Source organism: Pseudopipra pipra, chromosome 15 (assembly GCF_036250125.1).
Source record: "Pseudopipra pipra isolate bDixPip1 chromosome 15, bDixPip1.hap1, whole genome shotgun sequence".
In the NCBI taxonomy this organism is placed as follows: Eukaryota; Metazoa; Chordata; class Aves; order Passeriformes; family Pipridae; genus Pseudopipra; species Pseudopipra pipra.
In genome coordinates this window covers 11,102,055-11,125,067 of record NC_087563.1, presented here as the reverse complement: position 1 = coordinate 11,125,067, position 23,013 = coordinate 11,102,055, and the positions used below count along the sequence as shown (strand labels likewise).

At 43.5% G+C, this 23,013-nt stretch overlaps 2 protein-coding genes across 2 annotated transcripts; both read right to left on the bottom strand.

Moving 5' to 3' along the window:
• Positions 1–2,162: 2,162 nt before the first annotated feature.
• LOC135422316 (ovomucoid-like) lies at positions 2,163–4,357 on the bottom strand. Its single transcript, XM_064671373.1, has 4 exons — positions 4,220–4,357; positions 3,364–3,380; positions 2,813–2,937; positions 2,163–2,348 (listed from the first exon to the last, which is right to left on the bottom strand). The coding sequence occupies exons 1-4, from the start codon at positions 4,272–4,274 to the stop codon at positions 2,303–2,305; spliced, it is 243 nt and encodes an 80-aa protein (XP_064527443.1). The 5' UTR covers positions 4,275–4,357; the 3' UTR covers positions 2,163–2,302.
• A 1,643-nt stretch (positions 4,358–6,000) lies between these two features.
• LOC135422603 (ovomucoid-like) lies at positions 6,001–22,990 on the bottom strand. The gene is made up of 10 exons (XM_064671909.1): positions 19,134–22,990; positions 15,376–18,422; positions 10,941–11,063; positions 9,937–9,956; positions 9,014–9,150; positions 8,461–8,518; positions 8,044–8,180; positions 7,444–7,504; positions 6,642–6,751; positions 6,001–6,182 (listed from the first exon to the last, which is right to left on the bottom strand). The coding sequence occupies exons 3-10, from the start codon at positions 10,993–10,995 to the stop codon at positions 6,137–6,139; spliced, it is 624 nt and encodes a 207-aa protein (XP_064527979.1). The 5' UTR covers positions 10,996–11,063; positions 15,376–18,422; positions 19,134–22,990; the 3' UTR covers positions 6,001–6,136.
• Positions 22,991–23,013: the final 23 nt, after the last annotated feature.

Genomic DNA, 23,013 nt, shown 5'->3' with positions numbered 1-23,013 from the left:
ATGACGTCCACAATTAACTTCCTTTTAAAATATAGTTTTATTTTTCTCCTCATCAAGAAAGAGCATAATAACAAACCATTTATCCTGCATGAAGCCTCAGAGAGAAACTACATTAACAGAAAGGTCTAGACTGGCCTGAGGTATATTTTGGCCAGTAACAAGTAGAATAATTCACTAAAACAGAAAGATGAATATAAAATAAACCAGAACGAAATAAGTACATGCAATGTGTTAATCAGGTTGTGAGGTAATTGAATGGCATTTCCTACATTCACAAACAACAGATAATGACATGAAGTGCCGAGAATACTGCTTAGAGAATTGTACCATAAGATACCTCGGCAGGCAGACAATGTTTCCTGCCTTGAATTTCCTGGAGGGAGAGTTAGATTAGTAATGGTGAGAGGATTTTGTGCCGTTGTGGCAGGATTTTATTGAGAAGCAGTAAAAAAAATTATTTCCAACAATGTGCCCATAAAAGAGGACTTTCTTTCTCTCTGTCCTAAGGAGCAGGATGGGAGGATGAGCCTACTGGGGCAGGAGGCCGGGAGTGCCACTGGGGTCCTGCTCTTTGTTACACCTGAGCAACACTGCTAGCTCTGCATCAGGGAGGAGGATCTGTCCCGATTCCTTTCTACTCACAGTTTCCCCTCAGTTTCCTGATGGATTTTCCTGTTTAGCAGACAGGGCCCCTGGAAGATGCCCTCTGAGGATCACGGGGATCTTCAGCGCGATCAGGAGCTCTTCTTGTCTCCAAGGCATCATGGTTCCTGAGGGCCATCCTCATCCTCTCTGCTGCTCCCCAGGAAAGAAAATAAGTGCTGGAGCTGGTGTTCTCTTACCCCGATTCCCACACTCTGTGGAGAGGGAGAAGAAGGAGCATGAACCCCGCGAGCCCCACACCCCTGGCACTACCTCCCAGAGCCTCAATTTACCTTGGTCCTCAGAGATCACATCTGACATTGAAATGCCTTCCTGCACACAGACCCCCCTCTCACAGAAGGGATATTCCAGCCTCAGGAAGGGACTTGGCACTAAATGGTTGCAGAGAGTCATATCTTTTGGAAATAAATTGTCTCCTTTTAGAGAGTGCTCTCTCCAGTCTCTGGGAAGTGACACATTGTCACTTAAGATCATTAAGTATTTGACTATGAGACTTGCTGCCTGTATAGCACGAGGCACTGCCAGCGCCTCACTTTTAATGAATAATAAATTAACACCATGACTCTGAGACCTTCCTTTCATCAGCCAAGATTTCCAGAGGCCGAAGAATCTCAAAGGATCCTCTACAAGTGGCAGTTGACGTCACTACATACAAGCAGCAGCTCAATGATGGCTGAGGTGCTGGAATGGTAGTGATTGTTAGCAGTACTCTGAACATCAGGTCTGTTAGGACTGGCTGCCCACTGGTTTTCTGCAATACCCCACAGCAATGAACATTACAAACACGAACATGGGCAGCAAGGTATCCTGTTTGCCCAGAGAAAACATCCAGTGCCATTGCTTTGGGAAGCAAAGCAGGTTGAAAAGGTGGGTTTCCAGTCCTGCATGTGAGGGGAGGAGAGGCAGTTTGGAATCTCACCTTCTTTGCCTCTTCTCTTGTGGGCATAAGAAATTGGGGATAACCCTGGAAAACTGAAACAAGGATAAGCAGCTCATGGTGCCAGCAAGACCCTCTTTGCCACCATGGCTTTTGCAAAACAACCCCAAAACACCCCATCTGCAACAATCTTGGGACTGCCTTTAATTATGTGAACACTGAGGTTCACCTGGGGCCCCTTCATGCTGCCAGTCTGCGAAACAGTAATGCTGGGTGAGGCTGCAGGTATTTGACAGAAGCAGCTGTGGAGGGAGGCCGTTCCTCTCACCCAAGCAGAGTGTCTGTCTGTGATACCCTCAGTGGAGTAAATCGACAGGAGCAGCAGGATGCATCTTCAGCCCTGGTTTTCTTTCGGAAAGCTGGATGAAGGCTGATGCCCACAAGATCTACCCATTGCCTTTGCAGTTGGGGTTGATTTTTTTGTAGATCAGAACATTGTACTCCCTCTCCCTGGAATAATTTCCCCATTAATTCCCACACCCCAGGACTGTTGCAGCGTTATAATCATGCAACATCTTAGGTAAAACCAGAATGAGATTAAGGCAAGACATAAATGCTGATGGCTTTTTTTTTTTTATTAAGCAGAGGTTTCAAGGTTTATCAGAAGCTTTCAAGGGTCAGGTCAAGACTTTAGGAAATCATCTGCCATGGGGAACATTGCCAGGGAGGGATCCTCTTTCTCAGATGAAGGCTGTTGAGAACTCAACAGGCACTCATAGACCTCAGTTCAAGAGTCCGACGGCTTCTCCTGCAGAGAAGGAAATCAGTAGCTCAGAGATGGAACATCTGAGCTTTTACTGTTGGTCTGTTTCTCCTCTACACCACAGAGGAACTTCTGAACTATATTCCATCTATTTTCTTTTATTATTAACATACAAAGACAAGATAAATTCTTAATTTAAAAGAACAAATAGTCTGTAGGAAACTGACTTTTTTTTGCTGGAAGAAGGCTCTTCAGCAAGTCACTTAAGAGGGAAATGGAGAACTCTATGCTATCTCTTTATATCTGTAAGAAAACAGTTCCTGGCAGACTCTCCCAATTAAAAAAAAAAAAAAAAAAAAAAAAAAAAGCAAAACCAAAAACAAACCTTGCTGATGAAATAACAGGTAAACAAAATAAAAGAACTTCACTTCTCCAACCAGTCTCCAAGTCTGATTTGCTAGTTCGAGCTAAGTTAATTGAGTTAGTGAAGAGATTGATTTCATACGTACGCGTATGCATTGCAGAATAAGCATTTGTTGCCGTATGTGACACCGTTAGACCCGCAGTGTGGCATGTACTCCATGGTGCAGAAGTTTCTGGCTGCCAGCTGGTTATTGCAGTACTGGGCTGCAAACTGTATTCATAATAAAAAAAAAGCTCTCAACCAAAGATATGCAAGAAAGGTGACATTAGGAGACCCCACACATGCCCTAAGCTCACGACTTATTGTCCAGAAGCAGATGCTGAGAAAAAGCCCAGGGACAGGGCAGGATACAGTAATGTGTTGCCTCCTGCCAGGTAGAGCCTGAGTAACCACTGTACATGATGCTGCAGTAACTTTGACAATAAGTGGGACATGAACTGGATATCGCCCTACTTGTTAAAACTGTCATCAGATGAAAATGGCAATTTCACCCAACAATATCTATGGCAAATACTGTTCAGACAGCTGGATGTCTCAGGATTTTCAAAGGCTCAGTCACAATGTGATTAGTAAGGACTCATACAAAAACTCCTTTAAGGAAATAAAGGGTCAAAAGTAGAAAAATCTGTCCCTTACCTGCACTGCACCAGTAGCTGGGGAAAAAAAGAAGAAAAAAAGAAATATGTTACAAATGTAATTCATGAATTCTGTTAGAGTTAAAATCTGTGAATTAATGCCCTGAATACACAACTTCCAATTCACTGTGTGTTAGCAAATTGCTTCTTAGACAAAAGGAATTTCAGGCAAAATTTTGTGCCCTACTCTATGTTGATTCTGTAGTATTGTTTTGGTTTTTTTAATGAGGGCTACAGTCAAGATGGAAAAAGGTATGGAAAATGAAAGAAGAGAAAGACAGTTTTCATGGTTCAAAAGATGGAGCAGGACATGTACTCAAAGCAAATCAAGTTATTGAGGCAAGCAGGGTCATAAAGCTGACAAGTACACAGAGGCAGCATCTTATATGAATTGCCATTGTTATTCTTAAACAAGAGGAGTATTTAGTGAGATGTAAATTTATAAAGCTTCTACAGCAGTTCAGGCTCTCAAATTGCATCTCGGTACAGGATGACTACAGGAAATATTCATTTTCATTCAGTAAAATCATTTGTGTTTCTGTGACATTTCAGAGGTTAAATACTGGATGTCTGACTCTCTGGGTTGTACCACGTACGTGTCACTTCTTTCATTATGCATAAACTAGCGCTGAGAGTAGAGCTGTTCCCACAGTTGTTCTTACCCACTCAGTTCTGTTGCTAAAATATTACCCCATAAGTGATAGTCTTTGATGTCAAGTCTTTTCAACACTATCTTTCTAGGAGTAAATAAGTCCTTGCAGAATGAAGCTCTTTCCAGTCTGGGGATGTTTTTTTGTGGTTCTAAAGACAGCCAGCGCTTACTCAAAGGCAGAGCAGGAGGCAGTGGAGCAACTCACCTGAGATGCAGCAAAGGGCCAGAGTGATCAGCAGCAACACACTTGTCACCTTCATGGTGGCTGGAGCGTCTGTGAGCAGCAGCGCTTGGCTTTTGCTCAGTAAACACAGCCCTGATTCTGCCCTCAGCTGGTAACTGCGCTTATATTCCCGCCCGCACGGTTGGGTGTGTGTGTGCTTGCGCGTGTTTGTGCATGTTCATATCTGCCTTATCCACCCTTATTCTGGAATAACATTCCCAGTCTTTTGTTGCAGTGGCAATCCCGATAGAGGGAAGCCGTGCTGTAAGCCAAGAAGGATGTTTCTTCATCAACGGGAGTCACAAGAAGTTTGGATGTGTTAGATACACCCTCTGTGTCGTTATTGTAAGTGAAATATGTGACAGTTTCCTTCTGAAGGATCGTAGAAAGTTCCTGCAGGCAAAAGAGCGACTGTACAAACCTGAGCAGCAACTGCTGTCAGATTTTCTCTGTGTGCACGTATCAGTGCCTATTTATGTACGGTGTTTTTTCAAGAGAAAAACATTGAATGAAATGCTTCTGTAGCAGAAAGTCTCTCCTTTTATTTTTGTGCTTCACCACAGTAAAGCGTCATTAAGTTATAGTGAAACCAGGAAAACAATGAACTGGGAAGGCAAGCAAGAGTGTGTCACAGACACTGAAAGGAGTACTTGGAAAGGACAAGGAATGGAGCAACTTTTATGGGATTATGCAAATTTACAATTGTTATTTCCCTTAAAATCCATTAGCATTGCAGTAATAAGCTTTTAGTATGATGATGACAGAATGATGTGAGGCCCTAGCATGGATCCCAGAAAAGTTGAACCCAATCTGGAAATCGCTGCTTCATCCGTCTCCCCATCTCAGCATAAATCCTTTGTTGTACCACCAAAGCACCACTTTTTGGGACAACCTCATTCCATCAAGGAGAGCAAGCAGACTCCCAGAAGAAATGCATGTGGGAGATATTATATTTTAGAAGGGATATGTCCAATTTATTTATGTTACTCTTGTGTGGATCAAAAAACCACCAATTCAATACTCAAACAGAGGACAAAAGCAAAATAAATTTCATGGACAATATGCCAATGACAGGTCACACTCTCAAAAAACAGAAGGATACTTTGTCCTTGGATTGTGAAACACTGCCGAAATACTTCTTGGGCTGGCAAAGAGCCTTGTGTTATTAAAGACTAAGAGAGAAGACAAGTAGGCAGGAGTAGGCACCATCCCTAGGAAGGCATTTATCTTAAAACACTTGAAGGTTGCTAAAGGATGATTTCAAGATGATAAAAACCTAGTAATAAGTCATTTGGAGGACCTAGACAAATAGACTGGGACCATACACGTGTCTGAAAAATATGGGCTTTGCCCACAGACTATCTTTGTAGAGTGCTACACTTCAGGTGAGGATGGTGCTGAGGAGTCCAGGGAACAGCTCTGGGCACAGACACCACACTCTGACCAGGTTTTGCTGATGCTGCTTGCACAGGGAAAATGCACCAGGAATACCTGTGTCACCGCTCCAGCCCTTTACAATGTCAAACACCTAAAGGGTCTGAACACTAATGCAGGCCGACTATCACTTATGTGCAAAGACACACAGCTCTGGGGTTTCTGCATCTGTATTTAATTTTCTGCCTTTTATGAGAGGGAGGGGAGCAAGATGTTGCTCTTGTTATATCCCAGAGCTATGAGCACATAACCTATTCTGCCTGGCATCATCATTCAACAAATCAGAAGCAAATGTTTCATGAGACAACACATGAAACAAGACAAAGAAATGTTGCTGATTTAGTTTATTGAGAAAGAAAATCAGGAGTGAGCTGAGTTCCCCAGAGGGTGAGATGAACTGAGGTGAGATCTTTAGCTGGGATTTGCCGGTGGGGATCCTGTGATGAATTCTCTCAGCACTGATACTCAGCATTTTCCAAAATGGCTTAAAGTGATAGTCCCATTGCTGTCTCTGAAAGCGAGGAGAAATAAAAATGAATCAGACAGCTTAGCTCCTAGAGATAGTGTCAGATGGGATCCTGCCCCAGAGCCAAGGAACTCACACAGTCAGAATTCCATTAGCTGTTTGATTATTAAGAGATGAGCAAAACAATTTAACCCATTCTTAAGACTGAAAATATGTGGGGGGGGAACTATAGTGAAATTTCAAAAGTAATTTCTTTTGCAACATGCAAGAAAAATTCCATTAAAGTTAAATAGCCTTCAAACCATTCATGCTAACAAAGCAGACACAGCTCTTCGTATGCTCTAATGAAAAAAAAAGAAAGAATGGTTGGCACGGTGGCTGGCATTCTCTCCTGCCCCAAATCCCTAATCAACACTGTCCAGCAAACAAGAAAGCGGCAACTGTGCAAACTTGCACCCATAGGAGGCAAATGATAACACAAATGTGATTCATGTTTGTACATACACGACTGCGTTGCAGAAGTTACACTTATTGTTGTATGTTGTGTTGTCCGAGCCACAGAGAGGCATGTAGTCAGGTGAGCAGACAGGTTTAGGGTAGTCACTGCAGTCAACCTGCAAAATAAAAATAAAAGTAAAAGTAAGAGTCTGATGTGAAGGAGTCAATAGCAGAAGGGCTTGAACCCTGAGCTACAGCTGCAGTGCTGATGATAACAATCTAACTAAAAGTAATTAACTTCCTTGCACATCTGATATAAACTGTGCTGTCAGTTTCTCCTATGCCAGGAGAATTTAATAATATAAAAATAGATCGTAATATCCTGTTTGAAGAGATGTATATCATAACCTGATCACAGCATTTCTAAGCAGCAGAAGTTCACTTGGCAAAGGTGCCATGCCTGTAATCATATTGCACTGTTCCCAAGCTGTCCAGGAAATTAAATGGAAAAACATTGGTGAAAATTCTGGAGAAGTGTAGGTGCTGATTCCTCCATAAAGGTCCAGTATCCCTCCTGTAGTCTTAAAACAGGAAGTTTTAAGACTCCTCAGTTCTGCCCTAATGGATTATTTCTGCTACTATTCTTTCACTGATCCCTTCCTGAGCAGTCACCTGCTCTCTGTTCTGGTGTTCACATGAATAATGGGTATTATATGTGGAGAAAATAAAATCTTCCCTATGCTGAAGCACAGCAGCAGTTACACTCCTGCAGGACCCTGCTGGTCTGGGGGCTGCTGCAGACACTGGCAGTGCTTCCTCTGATAGCAGCAGGACCAAAACCCAGTCCCTCATCACACAATTCACTTACTGCGACAATTTCCTTCTTACATTCACCGTCATTCTTCTTGCCAACACTGGTTCCAGCCTCTCTGGAAAGGGAAGAGAACTGCATTAGGGAGCTCTACAAGCAACCTGTTCTGCTGAACCCCATGTCCCAGCAATGCTGGTCAGTCTGAGGTATAATGTTTGGGATATAGGAGACATCCCGCTTATCTTGTGTCCACATGGCTCTAGACACCAGCTCAGGTGGCGTCACTGCTTGCCAGAATGTTGTTTTATGGCATAATGTGAAGGACAAGAGAGTCCAGAGCGTTACAGTGGATGAGGAGAGAGGTTGTGTGGAATGTAGATTCCCCTTAGGTTAGTTGTTGTCCTCTGCAAGGCAGCGTCTGTCACACAGATCCTTATAACTTACTTCAGAGAAGCATTCTGTCCTGTGTTTGATCCCCCCTCAGCCCTCTACTTCTCTTTCTAGATTGAAGGCACAGTTTTCCTTCTAATCACAAAGGAAAACAAGAAAGAGGAGAGCCAAAGTCCGAGCACCTTACAGAAAAGGCCTTGGTAGAAGTGCTGATACTCAGAAGAGCAGTTGCCAGGAGCACTAAGCCTGAGCACACACAGTACTCACAGGTTACGGGCACACAGCAGGCACTCGTTGTCGTAGGTGACCCAGTCGGTACCACAGATGGGGTTGAGGTCTTTGTTGCAGAGCAGCGCCACTTTGCCTTCCTCACTTGTTGTGTTGGGGTACCTACTGCAGTCCACCTGTCGAGGGAACACACAACAGCACACTGCTGAAGACTTGCTTAAAGGAAGCAAGTAGATCTGGTGTTTCTGTCTGGCCATGTAGGATACCACCACAGCAGGAAGAACGCTTTTTTTGTGTGTCACTATGAAAGTCCACTTGCAGATGGCCATTGCAAGATTCTGACATCTCATACGTGCTCTTGTTTAGAGTTTGAGTTACATCTTTGGGAACTCCATAAGCAGCTTTGGGCACTCAGAAGCAGGACATGCCCCTTGTTTTGCCCTTGGTTTCACTTACAGGGACAACTTCCTTGCATTCTCCATCGTGGTCTTTGCTGACATTGGTTCCATATTCTCTGGAGAAGGAAAGACAAATGTTAGAAGTTCAGCAAAGACATCACTACATCCTAGGTGCTGGAAATATGTAACTAATGCAAGGGAAAACTGACTCTTTCTCAGTTAGGTTCATATATGTATTTTTGAGAAGGTAGTGCCATTCTCCCTAAGCAACTGAGTGGCTGGCAGGGATGTAAAACCCTGGGAGCTTTATGACCATTTTGGACAACTCAGAGCAGAGCATCTCTCCATCCTTCAGCTGTGATGAGATGTGCTCTCAGAGCTGTCGTCTGGCTGATCCTTGAGCTGGAGAAGAAAAACCTGAATAAATTACACAAGCAAAAGAGAGACACAGTGACTAAAGCAAAGTCTAAGCACCAGAGCACCACAAAGTGATACCCAAGCTCATTTTGAAGGAACTGACACAACTGACAAGATAGGTCACTGACTATTGAAAAGTGGTGCTGCCAGGAGCCCTAAGCATCACTGCCTGAGATCTCCCATGCAGTACATACATGTTGTAGGTACAGAGCAAGCACTCGTTGCCGTAGGTGACTCCATCAGAACCGCAGATGGGGCTGACGGCCTCGCTGCACACCAACACCTCTTTGCCTTCCTCATTTGTAGTGTTGGGATACGTGCTGCAGTCCACCTGCCAAGGGAATGTACAGCAACAGGGTGGAGAAGTCATTTGACATTCACAACCCTCATTTTGTATGAGACAGTGACCAAGTACAACCAGTTTTCACTACCACAGCAAAAACTTGTGCTGGTGGGTCAGTCTGGGAACAGGTGAATCCTTCCTGCAGGGACCTTCCCACACAGCAGGAGAGGAGGAGGAGGAAAGGGCTATAGCCATGCAGCCCCTTGGATGGGGTAAATCAGTGGTGGTCTCTCATGCTCACTTAGCATCGTTTTATAAAGGCTCTCCACTGGTCCCTTGTTCTCCTATTCCTGTGGCCCCTCCAGTCCACTTCTGTTTTCACTCTTTCATTCTCAGTACCCTGATAATGTTTTTTTTCAGAGGACCAAGACTAATGACCTGGTGCATGGAAGCTGGAGCAGCTCACAGTGTTTTAGTCTTTCACTAGGTTGCCCTCACATAGGTTCTGATACCAGTCTATTGCTATCAGTTTAAAACCAGTTATATACGACCAGATTAAAGCTTAGACCAGTCTAAAGTTGCTGAAAAATTAATTAATCAAACAATTTTGTATCATTATTACTAAAACATTATTAACATACAGCATAGATGTAGAGCCAAGAGCAGTAAAATTTAATGTTTTACACTGTAGAATCTGATTACAATGACACCAGTGTCACACTAGGCAAAAAACAGCAGAACATCTACGGGCTGGAGGTTTTTCCCATCCCTTTGGTTATGTCTTTACCAGGCCACATACTTGAGAAAAGTGACAGAAAGAATTCTCCTACTCACCTCAATCCCAAAGGCAGCATCTGGAAAAGAGAGGCAGAAAGCATGAAACAAAGCCAATATGATAAGACGTCAGTTAAAGCTGGAAATACAGGTGTAAAATTCCTATACACAGGGCCAAGCTGAATGATTTCCAGTGATTGGGTTTTGAACTAAATAAATTATGTATGATTTTTTTTCTCTATGTTGATAAGTATAATAGCATTGCTTATTGCTGCCTGTGATGAAACACATTTTCAATAGCTTTGTTCTTTTCTGTTTTGAGATAGGTAGACTTATTAATTGAAAATAGAAGAACTTTTCCTTCCTTATCTTTTCACATATCCGTTTTGACCCTAAAGAGCTGCCGTTACGTATTTGAAAATACACCTGAATCAATATAGACAAATGCAAATAGTCACCTGCAGGATAAGCAAATACATACAGCATCCATTGTCAGAAATACGCATTTTAAAGAAGCCGAGTGTGAAAAAAAAAGTCTTTGGCTCTGTGATTTCATCAGTTGTAAATAAGCAATGAGAACATCAGACTCTGGCTTGTTTTCACCTCTTGTTGTTCTATTAGCAGAAAAAGTATTGCAGGAAATTTGCCAGGGTCCTGAAAAGAACTTGCCTGTGACATTACAATATTTTCACAACTAGTTACTGGAGGTCTGACCCTCTTCTTATGGCCTTATTTCAAGTATTGATCCATTTGCTGTAATTGTACAACAAGTCTAAGCAGTGTAATGGTGCTAAAACATCAGTATACAAAGTGTAACAGCACTAGTTGCCAGCACAGAACTCCACTTGCAGTTATTTGTATTTATGACAGACAACCAGCTACAGCCATGAGCCATTGAGGACTGTCCCGAAATATGCTCCTGCATCCTGCACGATACCAATGCACCAAGGCAGCCGAGTGCTCTGAAGGAGAAGATTTTCTCTCTTCGAAGCCACTATCTTATGCTTTTAAAGACGGACAGGAATCAGACACGAAGCTTCTGTGGCACCTTAAGAGTTACTCACCTGGGATGCAGCAAAGCGCGAAGGAGAGGAGCACGAAAACACCCGCTGCAGTCATGGTGGAAGTGTCTTGAATCTGCAGGCTGAGCTCCTGTGCTGCTCACAAGATGGTCTCTTCAAGGCTGACTGCAAATATATACAAATGCAATGTCTAAACTGTTCAACTGTAACATAAAACAACAGCAGAATCTGTCACCAGTACAATGAGGCTGGTAATATTTATTGAGGTCTTGACTGTTCAGGTAATGGTCTGCGTCTGCTAGGCAATTGATTTTGGCTGGACACCTGGTTAATAGCTCAAGACAAGTATCACAAGGTCCCAGTGGTCAAAACCAAACAAACAGTCCTTTGTACAAAAGGAACCTCTTTAGGATTCTAGTAGAAATATAAGGAGCACAAAATACTGAGGAGAGTAAAGAGTAGGCCCTTCATTTGTCTCTCGCAGAGCAACATCTCCCTTCAGGGAGCAGCTTAGGCAGGATGCAGTATCATCCTGTTTGCAGATCAGGCCAAGTCTCTGCTTTCCTTTCTGGTTTTGGGTGGCTTTTTTTCCCCACATATTCACCACTAGATACAAACACAGGTCAGGTGTGGCTTTGCCATCAGCAGAACTGGTTGAGCTTTGTCAGGCAAGTTTGGCAGTACTGTGTCTAACCTGAAGCCAATGGTATTTAGCACTGGTTTGACTAAAGCAAAGGCTTCCTGACAGTTTCACTGCCTGGGTATAGAAGAGCTCAGTAGAAGACTTGAAAGCAGGTTAAAAATCTGTCACTAAAAATGTCACTTGAACCTTACCAGCAGGGAGCACTTATTTACAGACCCAGTCCCAGTTAAACACACCGACCAACTCAGTGTTCCGCCAAGCCATCTGAAGAACAAAAGACACCCAAGGTATGGGAACCTATTTACATAGCACCAGCTACACTTGAAAGTACAGTAGGTCCTTTCCTCTTGCAGATATTTTAGAAAATGATACTTAAAATATAAGAGCTGTCCCAATTTTCCTGTCTGTCTCTCACCAGCAGCCTTTGTGCCATCTCCAAATTGCTCCTTCCTAGGAGGAGGTCTGCACCTCTGCTGTTCTAGTAGCTGTAATTTTGCAGGAGTGGGTTCTGCCTGTAACCTAAGTTACTCATGCCTTTCACAGGTCCAAAATGTCAAGAATACCTGGGGGGTTTTTTGGTGGTGGGAGCTAATCACTGTGCCTAGGGTAGGCTTCAGAACTGTGGGAGCTGCAGAGCAAAATGTGCTTTACAGGTGCTGCCTTGAACAAACAAGGTACCACCCATCAGACAAATGGAATTTAGCTGAAATCATTGAAATTCAGCCCAAGCAAATATGTTCGTGTCTGATACATCACAGTAGTCTAAAGGGTATATTTTGATCCCGAGATGGATATACTGTATAGTGTATGGAATCACCTGTGCTGGCACTGGCATGCTCAGAAGGCTGCAGCATGGCTGTGTTGATATACAGATTACATTTTTACCTAAGAGATTCTTCACAGGGAGAAGCATCAGAATAATTATGCTGCTGTGATTGTTTCCATAAATTACAAGGAGCATACATGAATATTTCAGATAGATTTGGCACATCTTCAAGATGTATTGCCCTAATGTGTCTTGGGGATGGTGTCTGGAAGCCAAATACTTTTCCCTGAGTGTGTGCAGGAGCACGCTGTCACATGCCAACCTTGCTGCCTTCATCAGAACACCCATATAGGCTCTGCACAATTGGAAGAGGGTCCATCTTTCTGGGTTAAATATGAACTTTGCCACTGCCTTCTCTAGCCAGGCAGCAAGACCTCTGTGAATCATTCTCACCGGACCTCCCAGCCCCAACCTGGCAGCTTTTGACAGGTTTCCTCCTACATGGTGCTCAATGCTGCTGCCTGCCCTGGACAGTGTTGTCCTCTAGGCAGCACCAACCTCTCTCCTGATGAGTGGAGAGCACATTCCTGCCACAGGTTGGCGTGTGTTGCCTGCACACATCAAAGAAAAATTTTCCACTGCAACTGCTGGGTTCAGCACTGGGTCTGGCACTTACTGGCCCTGAGCAGCACAGATTTCCTCTGACCACCACAGTGCCTCAGATGTTCAGCAGATCCATTTCTTCACTCTCTCATCTACAGACAATCTAGGGAGACTCAAGTCAGTGACAATTAAGTGGTGACTGGGGAACACCAGTCCCCCATGAGCCATTCAGGTATCCCCCAGGCAAGTCACAAAAGTAACACCCAGAAATCACCAGGTTTCAGACACATGCACAGCCTTTAACCAGATAACATCCACAGCCTCCAGATTTACAGCTCCAGATTATCTCACCTCTGAAAACAGCATGGAAAAATCCCATAGCTGTCTAAACTTGTGCTGTAGGACAGGTTGCTCAGTTCCTAGCTACTCCTGGAAGAACAGTTAGAAAGAGGATTTGATCTGCAATCCTGCCACTGATCTCATGCTGTAATCCACTTCATTATGGTCATCTAATCCTCAAAGTCAGATGCTGCATCTGGCTAATGACCATTTGGCTAAACGAAAATCCTCCTGTGTGCAGCAGCCAGCACAAGGACAGAGATCCTACAAGAGAGCTAAAGATGGACTTTTAACAAGGGGAAATGGTTTTAAGCTGAAGGAGGGTCAATTTAGATCTGGTATTAGGAAGAAATTCTTCCCTGTAAGGATGGTGAGGCACTGGCACAGGCTGCCCAGAGAAGCTGTGGCTGCCTCATCCCTGGAAGTGTTCAAGGTCAGGTTGGACAGGGCTTGGAGCAACCTGGGATAGTGGAAGATGTCTCTGCCCACGACAGAAGGGTTGGAATAAGATGATCTTTAAGGTCTCTTCCAACCCAAAAAATTCTATGATTCTGTGATCTGCAAGTAAGCAAAGGCAGTGCCACTTCTCCATGTACCACTTGTTATGGTCCTGAGCACCACAGGGTCTGTGGGCTGACACCAGGGCAGGGTTTGGCAATTATACAACATCCTCTCTCACTTACTCAAGTAATTTCTTGTTTTACATTTTCCACTACAATTTTTTGCAGTATCAATTTCATATTCTCTAAAATAATCAAAACTGATGTTGGAAAATTTTCTTAGCAGATATGTGACTTCTCAGCATAAATAATACACTGACAAACAAATTAAAAATTATTTAGTGCACTTTTCCAAACCCTCCTGGGTTTTGTCACATTATTTAACTAACAAAAAGCTTTTGTAAAAGTGGGAAATAACAATAAGTAGTTGTAGCTCTTTCATGAAAACACCTCTAATCACTTCAAACCACCTGCAGAACACAGTTCAGACTGTAGTTTTCATCTTTGGCTTTCTCTTGGCCACAGTGTGGCGAACAAATATTCGCACTGAGCCACAAGCCTGGAGAAACCAACGGAGCACAAATGGAAGCTCTGCCTCTTAGTGCCTGAAGGCCCCGTTTGAACTAAGCAATAAGGCAAATAAAGTCACTGATATGATTAAAACATCTCGATATCAAAACATATCCATGTTTTATGAACTTATTAAATAGAACTTGATCCAGGTAATGCCGGTGGATGTTTTCCTGAACTAATAAGACCTGTGCAGAACTTTGTACCCTGAAGGTGAAGGCTAACATGGTTTCACATTACTTATGCAATGAATTAAATGTACTTGGCCCCACTGCAAAGGCAGATGTTGACACACAGGAACGAGTCCAACAGAGGCCAACAGGCTGCCTAGGGACTGGAGCACAGGGCATTCCAGGGAAACTGAAGGAGCTGAGATTCTTCATCCTGGAGAATAGATGGCTATCTGCTAATAGATTGCTCTCTGCAGCTCCCTGATGGGGTTATAGATAAGGCAGAGTCAGAGTCTAAGCACAGCTGTATTGCAAAAAGATTAAATTCTGAATTAATGTGAGGAATTATTCATTGCCATGAGGATGATTAAGCACAGGAACCAGAGAGGCCATGCATGTCCTTCCTCGGTGATACTGAAAACTAAATTGAACAAGAAAGGCCTTGGGCATCTGAGCTGACTTTGACTTTGGCCTTGCTTTGAGCACGGTTTGAGCTAGAGACCTCTGGAGAGCTCTTACAACCTGAATTATTTTATGTATATGGTACTTCTATAATGCTCTCTCCTATAAATAGTTTTATGAATAAGGAAACATAATACTTCTCTATGACCCAGGAGAGCAGCCTCAGTTTTCCTACAACTTTTACTAAAGGGTCACATGTAAGCTCTACAAAGATCTCCCAGGACATTCTTACAGGGGGTCACCAGTAACATGTACAACAAAAAGAGTGAATTACAGTAATTTTTTAAAAACTCCACATGCTAAACTGTTCAAATTTGAGGACATTATTAGCTCTCAGTGGTTTCAAAGTCCCTCCACTACTGCAGCAGCCCAGCACTCTGGCACCACAACCCCTCTCCAGAAGAGCATCAGCATTCAAACTTACAAAGTTATCTGCACCATAAAAAATCAGCTGCCAAAATATCGGCCACTTCACTGCTGTGCTGCAGCCTGGACCAGACGTGGGTCTCAGCAGTATCAGCTCCGAGGACACGCCTGCAGCTCGTGCTGTGCTCCAGCTCTGTGAAGTTTCCAGATGATGAGGATGTCAGGTCAGGGCTCCATTGCACAGGGCAGAGGTTACTCACAGGAAAGCAGGAAAATGCTAGAATGAGCATCAGAAAAAGGAGGCAGCAAACAACACAATTTTGCTGGACACTGACCCAGGTTATTGCTCTTTGAAGTGAACGTGCTGCAGGAAGGTGGGTTGGAGGTAATGCAGAGATATTAACCTGCAGCTGGTCAGAGGAAATCATTGGCTTAATCAGTTTCCCTGACACTTCAGTGATCTCAGCTCTGCATCACTGAGCACTCAGTTCATCTTTGCCACAGCCCAAGCAGGAACAACGAGGAGGTGGCTGCAAGGAAGCTGACCTGGGATTGACACCATTCATGGCTGCCTGGCAGGAGAAAATCAACCTGGAAACTTCACTACTAGGGCTGGGAAAGTCTCCTTCACGAGCTAGGGTCAGGAGAAAATCTTACAAAGGTAGGAAAAAGATAATAAAATTCAATAGATTCTTATCTGCGAGGAGACAGTATTTATAGCACAATGCAGTTAAAATAGAATGAATAAGCATGTTCTGCCATGAAAGCAAATTGCTTTGAGGTTATATAAACCAGGGGAATAGTTGAACACATTTTCAAACTACCAGTCATCTAACAGCACACACATCATCCCCCCACAGGGGGATTGTGGCTGTGTCCCTTGGATTTCAGACAGCTACGTGACCCACCAAGGAGCGTCATTGCCAAGAGGGGCTGATAGGCAGAAATAAGATATTTTAAATGACTAACAAGCAGGGCTGGGAAAAGCGATCCAGTATGGGTGGGATGAGCCCTTGCTGCTTGCTGAGCAGAAAAGGGGAAAGCTAAGGCCTCAAGGAAGACCGTTTGATCCCTGTACAGCTGGATTTCAGAGTTTGTTTACAGAGGGATAAGCACCCCGGATGCAACTGCAGTATGAAATCTGTGGCCTGGCTGGCTGAGGAGCCAGGTTACTGTCTCCCAGGAAGCACAGGGATCATCTCTTCACAGTGAGCTGCCAAGTCTCATTAATTTATCATAGGAACATGCCTTCAGTGCTCTCTCCCCTCAGTTCTGTTTTGTAAGATTGACAGATATGTCTATAGACCACAAAGTGTTCTTGACAAAAGGGTAATTAACCTTCAGTGTTTACATCTCCCTCCTCTTGGTAAGGAACACGACAATTTGGGGATTTGGGGAGATCTGGCTGTAAATTAGTTATGGTTTCCTTTTATGCTCTTGATCAGAGGCCAGGAGGACTGGACTTTTCTTAGCTCTACCTGGAATGGTAGGTAATCAAGGGAAAGTTTCCTTGGGTAAATGGCCAAAGCCTTGGACACAGGGATTCTGGACCAGACCAAGTCTGCAATCATCGTTCAGCCTGTAGGTCCACAGCCCTTTGGGCCAGGATCTGGGACCTGCTTCGTGAAAGGGTAAGCTGAGGCTCTGCCCAGCTTGAGAGACCAAGGGGTGAAGTTTATACACAGTATATTACATGTATGGGAGGAGTTATTGTAAAGTGTTTTTTCAGTTAGATAAACACTTCAGGAGTATGTCCTCCTGCACAAATCTAATATGAGAGGAAGAAACCAGGAGTGCAAAGCAGCTGTTCCTGGAGGTGCCAGTCCGTTGCTGCCAGAGTGACCCGGAGGCATCACTCTGCCTCAGAACTGCCCCAGGGAAGATCAACATACCACATCCCCAGGCAAAGTTTTCTTTCCATGTGTAACCACAGGAGGAGGTGATGTAGAACAGAAGCAAGTAGATCACCAAACAAAAACATGCTACTAGGTCTCACCTTATCAACCAACAAGCCAGCAAAAATGCATATGAGAAACAATGTTTGGAAGAGACAAGTGAAGGTGGTTGTTTTCATATATGAGAAGAAAACCAGTAACCTTTGGGATTTGGGATTAATGGTGGTTTGGCTTTTTAAGAATGATCTTGTAAATAAAGCAGCAACAAGGGATAGGGTGCAAGAGGCTAAGAATGAAAACCCACTGCTCGCCCTAGTGGGAAAGGCAGGGAGGATAGCCTGAGAGGCAGGATACATCGTGGTGCTGTAACCTGAATGCTTGACTGGGACAAGATGAACTGGATGGAAAGAATTTCAGTAGCTGAAGGACTATAAGCATCACAACCACTGAACACGTCTTCATTATTAACATCAAAAGAAAGAACAATTTCATTTATTCTACAGAGTTGAGCTCTAATGAGACCACTGGCTGATTCTTTGCAGCTAGACATGGGTGAAGCACAGTTGGTGCTGACAGAAAGGAACATGCTGCCAAATTACAAGATTTTACTGTTTCACAGTAGACAGCAGGTAGACAGCAGGTATTCTACCATCTCTTAACCATTGCACTATGAAAGTATTATATATAACAACTGCAATGTTATGCATGATCATATGGCCCCTACATGACCTGGCTTGGGCAATGCCCCATTTGCAACCTGACAAAAAAATCCTTATCTCAGGAGAGCTGAATACTGATATCTGCAAAGGTTTTGTGTGTCTCCTTTTCTGGTCTTGAAATGGGTTATGCTACACTCTCCTGCTGCCGACAGTGAAGGTTGTTTGTGAGTGCTTCCATAGCAAAGAAATATTTTTGCTACTTGTCTCATATTTTGCATCTTTTTGCCATCCTTCTCTTCCTACATTTGAAAGCAGCCTGTGGAGAACAGCAATATTAGAAAGCTAGCGTTAAATCACTGCCAAATAAAATGTCAACAGAAGGTATATGCATCACTTACATCCAATCGTGCGCTGCCTGCTCAGCATCCAGCTGACACTGTTTGGGATGCTGCCACACAGAGCAATGGGAGTTCAGGCTGCTTCTTGGTTTGCTTTCCTTCTTAGTCACTGGGATAGCTGCTGTTCCTGAGCCCCTGAGTGTCCCAAGCTCTCTGAGGAGGTGAAAGTCTGCCATTAGAGACTCAGTATGACCATTTTCCCAAAAGGGAACTGGTGCTGGGAATGTAAATAAAACTCCCAAATGATGCAAGTAAAGGAAAGTTCATCTGAGTTAACCACCACCAGTGAAGTCTTTTTGCTGTCTCTGACTGTTATAAACCTATCAGTCAACAAACCTCTGCCATCTGAATATGCTACATCATTTGAATTTCCACTCTGGATACTTTCTGCAGCTATTTTCTTTTCTCTGCTAAATCTTCATGATTTACCCCCCAAGCACAACCAGCAAGTGAAGAGGGAGAGAAGGAGGATAAATTGGAAAAGCACAGGGAGAGGCCAGGGGCTAGGGGACTGTCACTTGGAAAGCATGTTCTTTCCATCGAACTGACACATTATAGGCACGGATCCCACATTCAGTGGTGTAAGTGGATCCATCTGTGCCACAGATCTGCTCCAGTGCTTGGTCAGGGGGGCATGACTGGCCATGCTCAGCAAGGGCCCTGGGGCATGGGCTGCAGCTCAGCTTTAAAGGGAACAGTGAAAAAGGGCTTAAAGCAGTACAGCCAAACATTCCTCATTCTTCAGGGGGCTTGAATAAAATTAATGTTTTACTTCTATGAATGAAAAATAGGCAGGAAGAAATATACTATATAAATGCTTTTTCTTTGGAGATTCACAGTATGTTTAAAATTACAGGGCCTCACCTCAGCTGGTGAAAATCTGGGAACCCCTCCTGGGCTGTGTGGATGTCTGCCAGCTGGAGACAGGCTCCTTCCACTACTGCTTTCTGCTTTGTTCCTATCTACTCGTTGATCCGCAGAGAGCATGCAACCAGAGCCCAGGGCATGGCAAAGAATCAAATAAAACTGTATCAAACATTAAATTACAACAAGAGAATGAACATTTCTGAGTGCGAACATACTGATGGATGAAATGGCTGCATACCAGAGTTATACTCCTTTAAACATAGAGGTCTGAGGAAATTTTTCAGTTCCCAAATTATTTTCTTTGTTAACACCCAGTTAAATAGACCTGTGCAACTGATACAATGAGTTTGAATAATTATTTCTGGATTTCTTTTTTTTTTTGAGGAACATATGGTTATAAAAGTGCTTTAAAAAAATCATTTAAATATTCTTCTGAAATGAATATTTAAAAATCAGTGGGATGAGCCTTGTCACTCTCTCACATCCCTCAAGAGAATGACAGAGTGTCTAGGCCCATCCACATGCCTCTAGCAAATGCAACACATGAAAAAAAAGAAAAACCAAGGGAAATTATCAGCAGACATAATTTTGAAAGGCATAGATTTTTTGATAAAGTTTTTGAATGAAGTTTGGGTGCAGACACACTCAAGCAAAAGTTGTGGGTTTTGTTTTTCAAGTCACAGATGGGTAAGTGCTGATAAAAGGTGAAAAAAGATATCTCTGCTCAATATGAAAAGACTAAGCACTGTTTTCTACATTCCACTTATCAATCAAAATTTAAATGATTCACCTAATTCTTCCCCCTCTTTGTTTTATAAGAAAAATTACTGTAGACTCAGAAAACATTGATAACGCTATAAAGATAAGTCAGACAAACAAGGAAAGGAAAAGGACATTTATATTAAAATATTGCCTCTGTGATATGTACTGGTACATGTACAGGTCACAAATCCTGAGGCTGGACTGCCACCAGTGTGAAACACATCAAAGTTTGTCAACCCTTGGCACAGCTCAGCTGCTCTGTTCCCAGCTCCAGAGCCAAGGGCTGCAGCCTGTGGAGTGGGACCAGCTGCATTTCAGCACTAAATTTTAGATGCCTGATGCTGCAGCTGTATGCAAAAATGACTGGAAAGTTATTTTTTTCTTTGCTGCATCCTTGACTGAGGATATAAAGCTGCTTCCGTTCACGGCAAGAGTGCAAAAATTAAGAGTCCACTGAAGCAGGACTAAAACCATGCTTGCTTCTGATTGTTTCAGTGTCTCTTTCCAAGCTAAAAACCAAGCTTTCCTAGCATAACTGTAGAGTGGCTTTTGAGAGAAATCTGAACATTTTGAAGCTGCTCGGGCTTTTGCTCAAGGTGAGTAAGAAAGTCAGCCTCAGGGCTCTGCAGCGTTATGCACCCGAGCAGTGATGGAGCAGCAGGCTGAGCAGCACCAGGGTGTCTGTCACCTGCACCCTGGAGATGGTTACTGAGTATATTTGCAGTCTGGCAAGCACTGAGTTCATGAGATGGTTGGGGACCGTGCTTGAGCAGAGAGGTTGAACTAGATGACCTCCAGTGATCCTTTCCATTTTGCAATTCTGTGATTTCTTGCTGTTTCCCACCACAGTAACCTCTATCTATCCATCTATCCAACATTCCTCTATCTATGGCCAAGCAGGCACCCAATTCAGTGAACTGTAACCTGAACCACCTTTCAAGTTAGTGACACTTGAAACTTGGTATTGTTCTACCTCTCTCCTAAACCAAAAAAATTCAGTTTTTCCTCTTGAATGTGTTTGTCTTTGCCTGATCATTGCTTCCTTTTCATTGAAATGTTTGGACTGGAAAAGATCTTCAGGATCATCAAGTTCAAACATGACCCCAGCACTGCCACGGCCACCACTAAACCATGTCCTCAAGTGTCACATCTACACGTCTTTTAAATCCCTCCAGGGATGGTGACTCAACCACTTCCCTGAGCAGCCTCTTCCAATGCTTGACAACCCTTTCCATGAATAAATTTTTCCTAATATCAGATCTAAAGCTCCCTTGATGCAACTTGAGGCCATTTCCAACACAAAGCAGAAAGAAATCATCTAAGTAACAAACACTCAGTAAGTAACCCTGGAACAGCTGAAAAACAAATCCAAGGCACAGAAAACCACACTGTCCCTGAGAAGGATGCCCTATTTTTATAGTTATATTGCTTCATAAAACACCCCCTGAGCCTGGGGGATATTTAAACTCCAATGTCAGGCTTTTTCCATTTCCTGGCCCAGTTTTAGTGATTTATTCCATTATGTGCTTCTACATGAAACCTACTGGTGAATACTGCATGGAAACCTCTGTCTAATAACCCCTTTGGCTGCTTCACTGGATTGCTCTGACTTATCCTCAACTTTGTGCCTCCTTGAATTCTTGTTTGCTTTTGGTGTCATCAGACAATGAGCTCCACAGAGGAGGCTTTGGCACGGGTGTGCCAAGCCAATGCCATTTAGTTGGCCCTTGACAGCTTTACTGCAAAGGCTTGAGAAGGCTTGAAAAAGCCAGTGGTCAGAGCTCAGTCCAAGTTAAAGGCTGCCAAAGTCCACACAAAAAAATATTCAGGTCTTATCCCTGAGGATAACCCAGTAACACTTAAACAAGACTGAAGCAGCATGTTCTGCAAAAGCACCTGAACAAAAAATGGCAAAAAGGTTATATAAACTAAAGGAACATTTACTTTAGGACGCAAACCAAAGAAAAGTACAATAAGCTATTGTTAGTTACAAATCATCTTGAAAATGGACACTAATGGCACAGAGGTACTATGGCCTCATTCTCTGGTACAATAGCCCCAATATCTCCAAGTCAGGAACATTTGCCTTCAGCCTATTCTTCTGGCCTGACAATTCAGAGTGACTTTCCAAAATGATCCAAATAATTGTGTTATTCTCTGGTAAACTACAATGGGACATTGAACTGGGCAGGCACTAGCTGTAGTCCAGAAGAAACCCTGAACCCTAAAATATTGGACTTGCAATGGCTTTGGTGACCTCATGTGGAGGTAGTGGCAGTGGCTGTACCTGTGTTACCAACAGATGAAGGGCAGCCCCAAGGTTTTCCTACCTCCCTGCCATCCATACAGACCACCAAAATGACAACAATTGTATCACCAAGTCATGACCTCTCTGGTCATGAAAACTAGTCAAAACAACTCTGAGGCAGAATTGTTTTCCTGTGACTTCTTATATATTCAGTTAAAACTGGTCACAAATGAACCTCTGAATCCTTTTCCTTCCCAAAAGTCTTTAGAAAGCAGCTCAGTGATGTACTAGGGCTGTCCCCCATCTCAGAGCTGATCACTACCCACCAGTCCTGGAGCTATTCTGTTGCATTAATAAATTAAGATATTTCATGAGTGGACACTTTTGCTGTTTGTAACCCTGATTGCAGCTCAATATATCCCTCCTGTAGATTATATCCTATAACAGCACTTGACACTGAGGACAAATTCAGTGGAGACAGATTGGAATCACCCTTCCTGACAGCAGCTGCTGTCCCTTCCATGGGACAGGCTGCACAGGCAGCAGGAACTGGGACAGGGGCAACTCTTGGCTAGGCAGCCAATTTCCTTTTCTAGCCCAAGCAAAAAAGTGCTCTTCTTGAGAGCAAATCACACATCCAAACCATTTCCCTAAGGAGGAGGTGGACCATGCTCTCAAGGTGAATGTCTCCTTGCAGTGACTGTAAAGACAGAGTCTGTGATCAGGTCATACAGAGATATAGTTAGATAAGATTAACACTGACAAGGAGACTGAGAAGTAAGGAAGTGACTGGGAGCTCCACGGGGAGGTCAAGCCCTCATCAGAGCAGGAATGGCACTGACACGTGGCAGGAAAGGTTTCATTCAC

What these genes read in the sequence shown, in the direction of transcription:
- LOC135422316 (XM_064671373.1), bottom strand. Translation starts at nt 4,274, where the DNA reads ATGAAGGTGACAAGTGTGTTGCTGCTGATCACTCTGGCCCTTTGCTGC. An exon ending in TTATTCTGCAATGCATACGC is followed by an intron (nt 2,349 to 2,812) that starts GTACGTATGAAA and finishes CCTTCTCTGCAG; the next exon opens with GAGAAGCCGTCGGACTCTTG.
- LOC135422603 (XM_064671909.1), bottom strand. Translation starts at nt 10,995, where the DNA reads ATGACTGCAGCGGGTGTTTTCGTGCTCCTCTCCTTCGCGCTTTGCTGC. An exon ending in TTGCTCTGTACCTACAACAT is followed by an intron (nt 8,519 to 9,013) that starts GTATGTACTGCA and finishes TTCCTTCTCCAG; the next exon opens with AGAATATGGAACCAATGTCA. An exon ending in GTAAGAAGGAAATTGTCGCA is followed by an intron (nt 6,752 to 7,443) that starts GTAAGTGAATTG and finishes TTTATTTTGCAG; the next exon opens with GTTGACTGCAGTGACTACCC.